General features: G+C 47.7%; 1 protein-coding gene across 1 annotated transcript in view; it reads right to left on the bottom strand.

Annotated features, from left to right (window-relative positions):
* Positions 1 to 15,462, bottom strand: part of LOC106896090 (plexin-A4) — a 113,324-nt gene that overhangs the window by 23,361 nt on the left and 74,501 nt on the right. Inside the window, exons 17-20 of the mRNA XM_014955815.1 lie at positions 10,970 to 11,073; positions 9,111 to 9,210; positions 5,963 to 6,153; positions 3,552 to 3,721 (exon numbers count right to left, since the gene is read on the bottom strand). Of these exons, the coding sequence (XP_014811301.1) occupies positions 3,552 to 3,721; positions 5,963 to 6,153; positions 9,111 to 9,210; positions 10,970 to 11,073 (565 nt within the window). The remainder of the gene's footprint in view (positions 1 to 3,551; positions 3,722 to 5,962; positions 6,154 to 9,110; positions 9,211 to 10,969; positions 11,074 to 15,462) is intronic.

The raw sequence follows: 15,462 nt of genomic DNA, 5'->3' as shown, positions 1-15,462 counted from the left end.
TCTCCTCACTAGAAATGAAGCACCAGGTTCCACCAGAGTGGCTCAAGTTTACGCAGCGCTAACAAATACTTAATTAGAAAAGCTGGTGTCTCTTGCCGATTCACCGCTTGATTTATTCTTGGGGAAACAAGCAGAGGTACCTTTTGGTTGTGTGAACTCCTGCCGGGCGAATACAGGCCTGCAGCACATGTCTGACTCAGAAAGGGCCCCCGAGGGGAAATCTTGTTGGTCTGACATGGAAAGAGCTGCCCTCAGGTTCAGTTTCTGGAGGGAATTAATTCTCTACATGCTCACCCACACAAACACAAAGAAAACCTCTGAGGCTTTTAGGCAAGAGACTCTAGGTCTCGGAGGTCAGGGATTTACCAGAATAAAAATCATTGTCAATTTAACTAAGTATTCCCTGGGATTGTATTACCAGCAATTGCTCTCTCTCCTCTTTCCCTCCATCAAATGGTCATGATGAGGAAAGAAAATTGCTCAGCCCAAGAGGGGAAACAATAAACTCCCAGCCTTTCTACTCTCTCTGTTGCTGTGCGAGTTTCGCAGCTGCTTTCCTGCCATCTCCACAAAAGAAAAAAAAAACAACAGAAAAGCAAGTGTTTGAGTTTGTGATCCGGAACATAAAGCAAAAGCCATTCAGTGGTGGGGTAGGGGACATATCCCCAGACAGTGTAAATCAGCACTGGTCCAGTGCTCGCTGGTTTACACCAGCTGGGGCCTGCACCCTGGGGAGCATCGTTTTCTTTTTTTACCTCGTGTGATCCGTAAAAGTATCTTGATGCCAGGGAGCTGGGCATGTACCAGGGGCTAAAGACAAAGCCACTTTGTCTCCAAATCCCACTGCACCGCAGAGGGCCTGAGCGAGGATGCGGGGAGAGTCAGGCACCAGAGGCAAAAATGAATGAAGGAACAAAATGTGCAGGTGAAACTGTATGGTAGGAAGGACTTTAGCATGTGATGGAGACACGTCTGATGGGAAAACTCAGACAGCATTTGCATGGCCACAGGAAATTGTGTTTGTGCCTATTAACACCCTGACAAGAAACTATAATAATCAAAACTTCAGAGAAGGGAGGAAAATTGGGCTGTTTGATCACTCAGAACAGGGTGAGATAACACCATGCTCAACCACACCTGAGCCACAGCTGCCCCACAGTTTCCTCTCCTGGGATGCACTGAGATAACCCTCATGTTAGAGAGATTTGGGCACAGAGATGTTCCGTGATGCAAGAGGACAGCAGAACTGCAAAGGGAGCCTTTCTCTGACAATTCTGCCTTCCTCCCCACATGCTGGCATGACAAAGAAGATCACTGCAGCATCTTTATCAGTGCAGGCTTCTCCAAGGAGACCACCATCCACAGGCTGGAAGAGCAAATAAATGTAAACTCAGACAACTGAGCTTTTCCCCACGCTCTCGTGGAGCCTTTACAAGTGAGTTAGGTGGATGATAGGCTCAGTTAGAGATGAAAGAAGGTCTCAGAGCTTTTGTCAACCCCAGAACGATCAAGCTGCAGGAAGAACTGGCCATCCCCTTTGCAGGGAAGGGATGGCGTGATGGTGAATGACAGTGACTTCTTTTTGGCAGTTAAGCCACTTTCCGTGGCTGCCCCAGAGCCAAAGTTCACTGTAGGAACTTTTTGACTTGTCAGCTCGAGTGATCTCCACTTTTACGAGCGTCCTCCTCATGGTGCTGCATCCCCAATTACTCTAAACACTCATGTCCTGCTCCACTACAGGAGTTTTGCAGGCTCTGGCAGGTAACCACATAGGAGGCTGGTTTCCAGCATTTTGGGGAACATGGGTTGAGCAGATGAAGTCTTCCCAATGTCCCCACAAAGTCTTTGACCTCCCTGAAGACATTTGCCATGGGCCAGCTGTGACGTGTGAGATATGTCTGGAGATTCAGGTTCAGGATGCCCGTGCTCTGCCCCCACCTGACTCAATCTGTATTTTCTCTTTGGAGACCCTGAGCTTTCCACGTCTCAATGGAGATGGGCATCTTATTCTGCTTGCTTTCCTTGGAGCTGGCCACCTATTAGCCACATCACAGTTAACTCAACCCCTTGCTTAGTCATCAGGACCCTTTATGGGCCCCAGGGTAAAGGCAGAGAAGAAGGACTTGTAGCACAATACTCAGGGTTCTGTGACATAGGAGCCCACACATCCTTGGAACCTGATCTGGGCACATATACTCCCTGGGTCTTCATTTGCTCAATTTTGGTACAAGCTACAAGCCAGTATAATCGATAATGCATACACGCACCTACCCCTGTGCTGACTTTCTCCACCAGTCTCATGGCCCTGGATTCTTTACTCCTCATGGCTCACCAATGTCCCTTTTCTGACTCTGCTTTCTAAATTCAAGCTCCTTCCCTCCATTTTTGGAGCACTCCTACTCTGTTTTCCTTCTCCCTTTGGCATTTTTTGACCAGTCTCTCATTTCTTATAGGTAAGAAGTTCCACTGCAGCCTTTAAAAAAAACATTTCTCACCCTCTTCCCTGCCCCCACCATGTACCTTGGTGGCAAGTAGCCTTGTCAGGTAGATCTCAGAAACCATCTTGCTGCCCCGGTCGCCTTCTTTTTGGTCACCATGCTCATGGTTCTTCACCAAGTGCCACATCTTGACTCCACTCTCAAGGTCAGGGGTGATCATGGGTGTGCGGGAACGGAGGCTGTCCGGGCTCCCTGTGTAACGGATCATGTTTTCTGCAAAAACAGATGGATGTGTCTCAGCCCTGGAAGAACTTGTAGTGGGGTTAACACGTTTCACCAAGGAAATATGCTTGGCCTCCAGCTGCCAGCCCAGGAGGGTACAAGTCTCCTGTGAGCGCTGCACATCCCCTGTCGATGTCTGGGATACCTTAAAATATCTCAGATGGCATTAAATGCCTATGTGTAGGCAAACAAATGGAAATGTAGGCCCCCTCTGACTACAGTCAAACACCCATGAAGATGGGTGATGAAGATGAAGACAGTCTAGATGAAGACAGCAGCACTGCATCCTCTCCAGTGCCTCTCTAGACAGTCTTATGGGCCTGACCATCACAACAGTTAAATACTTCATTTTTCCTTCTGTATCCTCACGAGGACCCTCAGAAATACTGCCATCCCCTGTAATACAGGGCAATCCAGGACCTGTTTAGCCAAAGTGCTCCATCCTTGAGACCACACACAATCATAGTATCGTAGAATGGTTCGAGTTGGAAGGCACCTTAAAGATCATCCAGTTCCAACCCCCTGCCATGGGCAGGGACACCTCCCACCAGACCAGGTTGCTCAAAGCCTCATTCAGTCCGATCTTGAACACCTCCAGGGATGGGGCATCAATAGCTCCTCTGGGCAACCTGGGCCAGTGCCTCACCACCCTCACAGTAAAGGTTTTCTTCCTGAGATCTAATCAAAATCTCCCTCTTTCAGTTTAAAACCATTCCCCCTCGTCCCATCGCTCCACTCCGTGATAAAGATAATAAAGTTATAAAGATAAATATGTTCCTCTCCTTCCAGTCCAGGACCTGGTGCTGGACTGTCCTGGGGTGTCTCACTCACCAATTGCTCTTCCAGGTGTGTCTCACGTGGGGGTCATGGATGTTGTGCTTGTCAGCCTGCTCATCCAAAAAGTCAAACATGTATTTGATAGCCAGGGGAAGTGCACTGCCACGGTGAGCAGTGCTGAAGATGGTCTCAAAGAGGTCATCCACAAATTTCTGGAGGGTGCCCTGTTGGGAGAAGGAAGGAGAGAGGAACTTGAGATACCAAGTGGGAAGAGGATATTGAATTTTGGTACAGAAAACAGAGTATGTCTGTGAATCAGGCCCAGAGAGTGGGATTGAAGTGGAAGCCACCTAATATCTGTTAAATGTGACATAAATTGGAAATTTCAACATGGATGGCCTTAAGCTGGCACATGCATCTTCCCAACATCTACTACATCTGGTTACCAGACGGATGGAGTAGGTCAAGAAGCTACCTGACCCCTCTGCTACAAGCACTCCCTGAAAGGGAGAGTGGCTGAGATGTGGTGGGCTACTTTGCCCCACCTCAGGTATATGGTGATGGAGAGGCCTGGATACATTCCCACTGAAATTTCTCTCTTCTGAGTCCTCTCCTCAACTGCTTTAGTGCACGTATGAGACAAAACCCAGCCATTTTCTATGCTGGCTTTCATCCAGGGCCAATTCTTAAGCTGGGAGTAGAAGTCAGATGGCTGTAGAGCAAAGCAGAAGGTGTCATTGAGACAAATGGGACAAGAGTGCCTGCAGAGAGATGGCTGTTTTATATGTGTGAGTAGCATAATAAATAACACCAACTTCATCTTAATCTCCAAGAGGCCTCCTCAATTTTTACTACCCATTGGCGTGGGACTGAGGCAAACAGTAGAAACAATGCAGACCTCACTAATGTTCACTGCAGAGACTGCAGAGGTCTCTTTATGCTCCTCTGGGAAGAGAATCCCAGATGCTGTGCTTGGAGAACCACCCTGGACAAGCTGGTGAGGACAATTGACCTTTAGCAAGAAGGTGAAGAGCTGGAATATCAGAGGGTGACCAGGCCTGGAGAAGGGGGCAGTTGAGGAGCTGTGATAACCAGATGAGCTGCAGGACTGGTTTGGGGGCAAGTCATGCTGAATGGGGGGCTCTAGCTCATGTCTGAATCTCTGCTTTGCCACCAGAGCTTCATAGGCATTTATATGTGAACAAACCATACGGCGGCTAAAATAACCAAAAAAGCAATCAAACCTCCAGCAAACATCTCCCGACATGCGAAATTTCCTCTTCTGAAAAATAAAAACCCTCCTCTTTCTCCACAGACCCGGGAAAGACCATTCTTCTCACTAGAAACCCTTTTCCCCACGCTCTCGTGGAGCCTTTACAAGTGAGTTAGGTGGATGATAGGCTCAGTTAGAGATGAAAGAAGGTCTCAGAGCTTTTGTCAACCCCAGAACGATCAAGCTGCAGGAAGAACTGGCCATCCCCTTTGCAGGGAAGGGATGGCGTGATGGTGAATGACAGTGACTTCTTTTTGGCAGTTAAGCCACTTTCCGTGGCTGCCCCAGAGCCAAAGTTCACTGTAGGAACTTTTTGACTTGTCAGCTCGAGTGATCTCCACTTTTACGAGCGTCCTCCTCATGGTGCTGCATCCCCAATTACTCTAAACACTCATGTCCTGCTCCACTACAGGAGTTTTGCAGGCTCTGGCAGGTAACCACATAGGAGGCTGGTTTCCAGCATTTTGGGGAACATGGGTTGAGCAGATGAAGTCTTCCCAATGTCCCCACAAAGTCTTTGACCTCCCTGAAGACATTTGCCATGGGCCAGCTGTGACGTGTGAGATATGTCTGGAGATTCAGGTTCAGGATGCCCGTGCTCTGCCCCCACCTGACTCAATCTGTATTTTCTCTTTGGAGACCCTGAGCTTTCCACGTCTCAATGGAGATGGGCATCTTATTCTGCTTGCTTTCCTTGGAGCTGGCCACCTATTAGCCACATCACAGTTAACTCAACCCCTTGCTTAGTCATCAGGACCCTTTATGGGCCCCAGGGTAAAGGCAGAGAAGAAGGACTTGTAGCACAATACTCAGGGTTCTGTGACATAGGAGCCCACACATCCTTGGAACCTGATCTGGGCACATATACTCCCTGGGTCTTCATTTGCTCAATTTTGGTACAAGCTACAAGCCAGTATAATCGATAATGCATACACGCACCTACCCCTGTGCTGACTTTCTCCACCAGTCTCATGGCCCTGGATTCTTTACTCCTCATGGCTCACCAATGTCCCTTTTCTGACTCTGCTTTCTAAATTCAAGCTCCTTCCCTCCATTTTTGGAGCACTCCTACTCTGTTTTCCTTCTCCCTTTGGCATTTTTTGACCAGTCTCTCATTTCTTATAGGTAAGAAGTTCCACTGCAGCCTTTAAAAAAAACATTTCTCACCCTCTTCCCTGCCCCCACCATGTACCTTGGTGGCAAGTAGCCTTGTCAGGTAGATCTCAGAAACCATCTTGCTGCCCCGGTCGCCTTCTTTTTGGTCACCATGCTCATGGTTCTTCACCAAGTGCCACATCTTGACTCCACTCTCAAGGTCAGGGGTGATCATGGGTGTGCGGGAACGGAGGCTGTCCGGGCTCCCTGTGTAACGGATCATGTTTTCTGCAAAAACAGATGGATGTGTCTCAGCCCTGGAAGAACTTGTAGTGGGGTTAACACGTTTCACCAAGGAAATATGCTAATCGTAGAATCATAGAATTGTCCAGGCCAGAAGGGACCTCCAAAGGTCATCTAGTCTGACCCCCCCAGGGGACAGACAGCAGGGACACCCCCAACTAGACCAGGTTGCCCAGGGCCTCATCGAGCCTCACCTTGAATATCTCCAGGACAATGACATGCCACCTAATAGAAATTTTTCATCAGAGAGGCAAGAAGACCTCTTCTGTCTGGGTTTGGTAGCAGGTACCTCCCCCATTCAACCTACAGAGAGGATGCTCATACAGATTCTGGTGTGGGGCTGATTTTTCATTTGTAGCATGAGGCAACACAGGTATAACTCCTGGTGGAATTACCATGTGAGATGGAGAAGCCCCCAGAGCAGCTGCATGGACCAGGCCTTATTGTCAAAGCATTACCTTATGACTGAGTGATTTGCCCAGCAAAGACAAGGGATGTCAGCCAAGCCAGACGTGATGTCAGTGTCTCCACTATAAAATCAAACCAGGCTCAAGCACTGGCTTCCAGTCGCCTTTATCTTATCATGTTCCCTGGCAAAGCTTTGGCTTGGGACAACGTTGTGGTTTGAGCCCAGGACTGGTTCAGGGGATAATACCAGCTACTCAAGATAACCAGTATGGACAAGTGCAACCTGTTTTACTGTATGGATGTTAGCCATACCACGCCATAGTGCTTGGCATTATAGTCAGAGAACAGGCCATGGCCTTTCCGCACAGTAACACTGATGCAGGTGATGTGGCCTTTTGCCTTGCTCGCCGTCCCCAGACTTCAGAGGAGCCAAGTCTCCTCTCCCCACTTTGAATCATAGAATCATAGAATCGTCTAGGTTGGAAGAGACCCTTGGGATCATCGAGTCCAACCATCTACCCTACTCTACAAAGTCCTCCCCTACACCATATCCCTCAGTACCCCATCTAAACGTCCCTTAAACACAGCCAGGGACGGTGACTCCACCACCTCCCTGGGCAGCCTGTTCCAATGCCCGACCACTCTTTCGGTGAAGAATTGTTTCCTAATGTCCAGTCTAAACCTACCCTGTTGGAGCTTGAAGCCGTTCCCTCGTTCTGTCATTAATTACCTGTGAGAAGAGACCAGCACCAACCTCTCTACAGTGTCCTTTCAAGTAGTTGTAGAGAGGTATGAGGTCTCCCCTCAGCCTCCTCTTCCTCATACTAAACACTCCCAGCTCCTTCAATCGCTCTTCATAAAGATTTATTCTCCAGGCCCTTCACCAGCTTCGTTGCCCTCCTCTGCACTCGCTCCAGCACCTCGATATCTCTCTTGTATTGAGGTGCCCAAAACTGGACACAATACTCAAGGTGTGGCCTCACCAGTGCTGAGTACAGGGGCACTCCTATCCAGTCAACCTCTTCACTTACTGCTCCAAAATCCTGCTTTGACAGAAAGTAAACCAGAGCCCCAGGGGGGCCTGCACAAATTTCCCCTCCAAAGACACTTTTAGCCTCCAAATTTCACCTCCCTTTGCTTCTGAGTGATGATGGCACGAGGCATTCCCCTCTCCCTGACCTTCCAGCAATGCTGCAGACAGAGTCTTTTCCAACCATAATTAACAGAAGAGCGTTGCACCTTTCCATAGCAAGATCTGAATCAGCCTCATTAATGCATTACCAATCTCTACATATTAATTATCAGATGGAATATCCTTTTTCTCTCTCGATGCTGTTTTCTTAATTGCAATTAACAATCACTTCTGACCCACCACATCTCCTCCTCCCCCTGCATCCTTCCCCACCCCCTCCTCCTGAAAAAAATCAAATGGCAAAAGAATTAAAGAAATCCAACAGAAATTAACCCCCCTCAAGTCTTCCTTTTCAAAGGTCACTGTGTCTTTCAGTAATTGCAACAACATGGCAAAGAGGATGAATACTAATAAGGCCTGGTGGATTGCTCATGTCCTTGGAGAAAGAGGAAGGGGGCTCCTCTGGACATCGAGTAACCGTATTTTCCCTCAAGCTAAAGGGAGGAAGAAGGATTGGAGATGCTTTCATAAATTAAAAAATAAAAATAAACTGATCTGACAGCTGCACCCAGGTTGGAGGGTGGTTTTGCAGCACTCTGGTTGCACACACATCAGAGATGTTTTGCTTTGCCCTCCGGCATCACCATAGACATGTCCTGGGCTGCAATTCCAGTGCAGGGGAGAAAGGTGTGTGATGGTGTGAGTGAGACTCAGAAGGTCTCTGTCTGGCTCTACAGAAGAATTTCCACCTGGTCTCTATTTCACAGCTGTCCCATTCTCAGTCGTCTCATGGGTAAAGTGGGAACAAAAATCCATTTCCTCGAGCTATACTGATATGAGACCTCAGTAAACCATTTTTATTATTACTCCAGGTGCAAATTCCCTTGGGATAATAAGATAGCTGGATGGGACACACAACACCCACACTGAAATATAATTGTAGACAGGCTATGCCCTACGTGGATTGCAGTTGCTTGGAGTCCCAGAGGCCTCCCAACTATGCCACAGCCCTCTCTTCACCACACACCATGCTCCAAGGACTTCACCTACCAGAATGACTGTGCTCATCCAGCGTGCAGTGCTTCTCCCTTGACTCTCCTTGTGCCAACGCTAGGAGTGAGATTTAGCAATCTAAAATGTAGGCAGCTGATTATATAGGCTGCTCCTTTCATTAAAGAGGGAGGAGAAGTACTTCCCAAGAGCAATCCAACCACTTGGACAAGATCCCAAAGTTTTAGATGGCTCAATCCTCTCCTCCTGCCATTTCTTAAGCAATCATCATATCAACTATTCATCTGCCTATCATGCTTTCTGCTGGTGCTCAGTGTCTTGTGACCACCATGACATTGTGGGATCTCTTCTCCAGTGTTCTCTCAAATCATATCAGCACACAGGTCCTTACCATACTTGCTGGCTGAGGTCCGGGAGACAGTGGAGTTGTTGACTGCGTTGTAGGCAGTGACTTGCTTGGAGACTAAAGCTACCACAGATCCATCTGGCACCTGTAGAGGAAAAGGGACTTTGTCAATAAGCTTCTGAAAACTGGCTGAGGACCACACCAAGGGCAGCAGTAATTCAAGCAGCAGAAACTGAGCCTGAAACCATTGTCACTGTAGGCAGGACAAGCTTTAAATGATTTCGTCAGTGGGTCTATTAACAAAAAAGGGGAAAAACCTCCTGTTATACTTTTAGAAGTCTGCTTCTGGGCCACAGGACAACTGATGACAAAGCAGACTCTGCTCCATTCAGATCCTGATTCAAAGCCCAGTTACAACAATACGAGTTGACCTCAGTAAAGCTGATAGTACGTTATTCACAAGGAAGCTCTCGTGTAGGACAGGAGTGTGAGAAGAATAAAACCATCTGAGCTATTTCAAACATCAAGAATGGCATGTCCCACAAGGGTGATAAAAAAGGATGTGAAATTTTCTATTCCTTACACCTCGATTGCAGCTGATCTCTAGGTACCTAGCTCAGAAATGGATATCTATATTGTCCACTTTGACTGATCCTGTCAACTTCTCCATCCACAGTCTCCCTCTCCCACATGATGAACACATCGCTGGACTGAAGGAACTACCACAACTTCTTTCTCTTTGCTGTGTCAGAGGGTCTCAAACAGGGGAAAGCAGGTTGGAGTGGCTGTGCTCCACGAGGTCATGGGATAGTGTTTCTACAGACAACAGGGCTATCTGAAATGAGCCAGACCTTCCATTTCTAGAACTACGCCATTCATGTGGGTCCTGTATCAGAAATGTTAACAAGCCGATGGCTCAGAGGAGCCACATCAGGAATATCTGTGATAAATAAGACATCATAAAAAGGAGATGGGTGAAAAAAAAAAGAAAAAAAACCTTGCTAACAACGTCTAACTCTTGTCTGTGTAATAATAATAATTAGCACTTGCATAGAGTTTTTCATCTTCAAAGCGCTGCAGAGGCTAATTAAATAGCCCCTCAGCAATCATGGAAGGCAATTATTGGCTCTTTGTAGTTTTAGCCCCACACTACAGATGGGGAAACTGAGGTAACAGAAATATCAGCGTGCTCTGTGTCTGCCCTCAGGACAGCCAGGGTAAATGATGTAGAGCTCAACGCTCTGGCAGCTGAGACCTATTCTGCCCCAGCTCATCTGTGTAGCTGGGAGCTCATTGCCTGAAGCAAACAACTGGAAAATGCACAGAAAGGAAAGAAAATTACACCTGGTTTGTTTGTGAAATAAAATACAAAATATCCCCGGCTCCCTCTGAAAAAAAAAGTGCTCTGGAGTCAGCCAGCGATGCTTCAGTCAATCTGAAGTGAAAAGTTTTGTTTCCTTTTCAAATTATTGCTTGCTGCCTCCTCAGGTCAGCTCTTAAATGAAAAAAAAAATCTTGTTATGAAACATAGATTGCTAAGGTGTGATTGAGGAAATGACAAAATCGTCAGAATTGGATTAAACTTAATGAGGTGCTTGCTTTTTTTTTCTTTTTTTTTTTTGGCAAGGAGGGAAAGGAGTGTGGGAGCTTTTGACCAAAGGACCGTTTTTCATTAAATCTAGCGCTTGTGTAAGATATTTTTGGACATCTTCAGCCCTCTCTTATGGATCTCAAGGTCATGCAGAGATGGATGTCAACAGGATGGATGTACTTAACACAGTGGGCACTTATTGCCCACTCGACCATTGTTTACCTCCGCCTCTTAGAGAAGAACACTTTGCCTTTCTCCTTTTCACTTTCTTGACAGGTCTACCTTCTAACTCCCCATCCTCTCACAGGGTTACCTGATAGTGTGCCAGCGTGTTGAGCCTCTTCCAGTCGTTCTCTATCTTGGTGGTGATGTCTTCATCCTGAAGGATCATCCTCGCCCCGCTTGCTTGCCGCCACTCTGCAAGGAGAAGAGGGACACTGAACCCTGGTCTGCAGAGCATCTGGGACAGGGGACAGAGCCCTGGTAATCCCTCTGCCCGTAACCCACGTGGTCACACGTGTGTAGGCTACATCCGTGTTGCCATAGTCGTTGCCATTATGCCCTGTCAGATGCCTCCAAGCACGTACATCAAATGGACCCACAAATATCCAGAGCCCACGAGAGAGGGAAAGAGAGGACGGATGGATAATGAAAGGTTCAGGGAGATGGTTCAGGAAAGTATGCAAAAATCGTAGCCATATGGCAAAGTTCACAGTCAAGTCCTAGGTTATCCAGACTGGTTGCTTCACCCTTGATAAAATGGTAGTGCTATCACAAAAAAAAATGCTTTTGCACAAGAAACACCCACCCCTTTAAAACAGAGATCAGAACGCAGAGTGGGTGCTTACATGGATGAGAGGTCCATGTCTAGGACACAGTAGCACACAACGGTGAGCTCCACACGGATAAAGCAATGACCAGGGACCCATTGATCCATTGGTGGAGATGAACGGGTGCTTTAACCCTCTGATTACTCAGAGCTTAACTCTTGGCTGACTCCCTGGCTCTGTTCTTTCTCCAGTGGGGCTGTTTCCAAGGCCAACCTGTCCTTGTGTATGTTAGCCATCACCATGGGACAGCAGTACACGAATGTCACCCGTGTCAGGGATATCAGTTAGTCCCTGGCCCTCAGAAACAGCATGGACACAGCCTTTAGCAACACCTGAGATATGTCTAACTGCTCATATGAAGCCACAAACACAGCTCCCCTGGGCAGAGCAGTTTCTTGTTCACCAGATCCTGTACTAGGTTCACTTTGTCTCTATTGTGGCTCATGCAACACTTCTTGACACTCAACTCCAGAAGTGACCAAGAGGAGGAAGCCCTTCGGTTTGGCACAGTGGAGGCACAACAGGGAGAAACTCCAGAGACAGAACCAAGACCCTGCTCCATGGAGCGCAAAATCTCTACCAGCCTTCAGCAGCATGCCACAGCATCAACAGAAGTGTGGCTGGCAGGTCAAGGGAGGTGATTCTACCCCTCTACTCTGCTCTGGTGAGACCCCACCTGCATTTCTGTGTCCAGCTCTGGAGTCCTCAGCACAGGAAGGTCATAGACCTGTTGGAACAGGTCCAAAGGAGGGGCACAAAGATGGTCAGAGGGCTGGAGGCCCTCTCCTATGAAGTTGGGGTTGCTCAGCCTGGAGAAGAGAAGGCTCCAGGGAGAACTTAGAGCCCTTTTCAGTACCTAAAGAGGGCCTATAGGAGAAATGGGGAGAGACTCTAGATCAGGGAGTGGAGCAATAGGATGAGGGATAACAGTTTTAAACTGAAAGAGGGGAGATTTAGATGAGATATTAGGAATAAATTCTTTCCTGTGAGGGTGGTGAGACACTGGAACAGGTTGCCCAAAGAAGCTGTGGATGCCCCATCCCTGGAGGGGTTCAAGGCCAGGATGGATGAGGCTTTGAGCAACCTGGGCTATAGGAGGTGTCCCTGCCCAGGGCAGGGGGGTTGGAACTGGATGATCTTTAAGGCCCCTTCCAACCCAAACTGTTCTGTGATTCTATGATTCCCTACAGAGGACTCACAGACTTGTCTATAGGCAAGGAATACATGAAGAGGACCAAAATTTAATATCACCTGGGGACACCAGGGAAAGCTCTGGGTCAACCACAGACAACTTGGACCATCCAATCTAAATCATAGAATCATAGAATCATCCATAGCTTTCTTTTTGGTTGTCATGTCTCACTCACACACAGTTTAGCCAGAGCCACGGCAGAAAGTCTATTCATTTGAGGGAGCTAATTAAAATGAACTCTTGGATACGGAGACACCACCTGCCACCCCTGCTTATTTCTCCTAATATAAAAATGCAAGGACCGTTGCAAATTTCTTTTGGTTTCAGCAGTTTTCTTATCACATAATTAAAATGTATTGGGAAAGCCGCCCTTGCCTTTATTATTCATTTAAATTAGCAGGAAGAGGTCAGCTGCTGTGTTTATTGCTGGAGATACTCAGAAAGTAAGCAAAGGTTATATTGGATAAGCACCAATCCTGAACTGCCCTTCGTTTACTCCAGCTTCTTAGATCCTCACCTACACTATCCTCCTGAAGGCCAAGGGTGATGCTCTCTGTGCATTCCCAACTGGAGCTAACTGGTCCCAGAAATTGCTTGGAAGAGCACAAAATGTTGAACTTTGGGCTGGGCACAATGGTGCCCTTACAAAGTGCCTCACAGAGTGCCAAAGCCACTTCTACTGCCACAGAGTGTGTCTCTTATGTATCTTCCTTATGGTCTTTTGGGGACCATATCTCTTTGACCTCTTTCCTTCAAGGCTCTGCATATCTCTATGGTCCTCTGCTCTCCTGACACATCTTTGGGGAGGGATACACACTCATGTAGTGTTTTGGGGGGGATGCACAGGTTCTCAGTGTTGCACTTGGCTCTGATATGAAGGATAGGCACAGCTTTCCTCATTCTGTGCTTTATTTGTATTCAAATAAATGGAGATGGGGAGGGACTCTTTATCAGGGAGTGGAGCAATAGAATGAGGGGGGAATGGTTTTTAACTGAAAGAGGGGAAATTTAGATCAGACATTAGGAAGAAATTCTTTCCTGTGAGGGTGGTGAGACACTAGAACAGGTTGCCCAGAGAAGCTGTGGCTGCCCCATCCCTGGAGGGGTTCAAGGCCAGGCTGGATGGGGCTTGGAGCAACCTGGTGTGGTGGGAGGTGTTGGAACTGGATGATCTTTAAGGTCCCTCCTAACCCAAAACATTATATGATTCTGTGATTCAAGAGCTGGACAAGGTCCTCAGACCAGCAGAAACTTTCCTTCTGCTCCAGGGAAACTGAGGACATCATGGAGTGTCCCCTCGAGCCCTTCGTCCTCCTTCACAGACACAGGGGACCACCAAGCCTTTCCATGCAGAAAGGGGCCACGGAAGGAAGAGGAAGGGCCAGTTTGACTCTGCATAAAACCCACTTCTGAGCAAGGCAAGGGAGAAAACACCCTGCAGGGCAGGTTCAGAGCATCTGGCTTCAGTGTTTTCAGTCAGTTTGCCCTGACTGCATACAGAATCACAGAATCACAGAATTGTGGTGGTTGGAAGGGACCTCAGAGATCATCGAGTCCAACCACAAAAAAACCAACCAACCAAAAAACCAAACAACAAAAACCGCACCACAGCGCCCACCACCTAAACACGCAACAACAACCAAACCAAAAACCCATCCCCCACCCACTCAGCAGCCCACGACAAACCAATAATCTTGGGCACTAGAGCATGCCCTGAAGAAAAAACAAATCACTTCATCACGCATCTGACTGATGACAGTGAAAGGACCCCCAGTTGTGATCCCCCAACTCTTCCTAGTCTCAAGGCACGCTCCCTTTCTCCAGCAGTGCCAGCTGAGGTGGTCACACACTTATCTACAAGGAAAAGTGGTGGCTGTGAGCAAGGGAAGGGGAAGGGAGAGCGCAGAGGAGGAAAAGGTGACCCTGACATCCATATTCACAGCACTAAGTGAAAAAAACCGTTAGCTTTGTCCTCGCTGGCAGCACCCTGTCCCCTCTCCCATCAGATCCGCGACGCTCCTCCGCGAGCCAGCACAAAGGAGAGACATACTCCAATCCAATTTGTTACACTTCCACCTTCCGGAGAGAGGGAGCGAAGAGGGGGAGGGAGGTAAAAAATCCCATTATCTTTATCAAGCCTTCCAATCAGGAGCAGCGGTAAATGCAAACTCAGGAGACAGCTGCTGTGAAGCCTTTATATTTCATTCAGCAGATAGTGTATCTTTTTATTGCACGCAGGAATTACTTCTCTTTTTTTTTTCCTTTTTTTTTTCTCCATTTTTTTTTTTTTTTAAGAAACAACCTTTCTGTTCAACCTGACTGGGAAAAAAGGAAATTCCAGTGGCCTTTGACAAAGAGGTGTTTCTTTGAGCTGTAGCAATGCCTGCCTAGGGGATTGCTCTATGGGGAGATGGGAGATGACTTCCTGCACCTCAGATTCTACAGAAAATGCTACACCTCCCTGGTGCTATCTCTCTCATCCAGGTGACCCTGAAGATGCCCATTGAAGGAAGGGAGAAAAGTGAAGCACAGAGAACATTTTTGAGGGGCAACTGAAATGCCCAGGTGGATGGAATCCCTGGTGCTATCTCTCTCATCCAGGTGACCCTGAAGATGCCCATTGAAGGAAGGGAGAAAAGTGAAGCACAGAGAACATTTTTGGGGGGCAATTGAAATGCCCAGGTGGATGGAAGACCTGCCAGCTCACTCCAGGTGCCTTCATCTGAGCTAGTCACTATCAACTACCCTATCCTTTGCAGGCACTTGTAGGTCACAACGCACACA

Source organism: Calidris pugnax, unplaced genomic scaffold (assembly GCF_001431845.1).
Source record: "Calidris pugnax isolate Ruff unplaced genomic scaffold, ASM143184v1 scaffold258, whole genome shotgun sequence".
In the NCBI taxonomy this organism is placed as follows: domain Eukaryota; kingdom Metazoa; phylum Chordata; class Aves; order Charadriiformes; family Scolopacidae; genus Calidris; species Calidris pugnax.
Note: the sequence above shows the minus strand (reverse complement) of the source record. Positions and strands in the feature narration are given on the sequence as shown.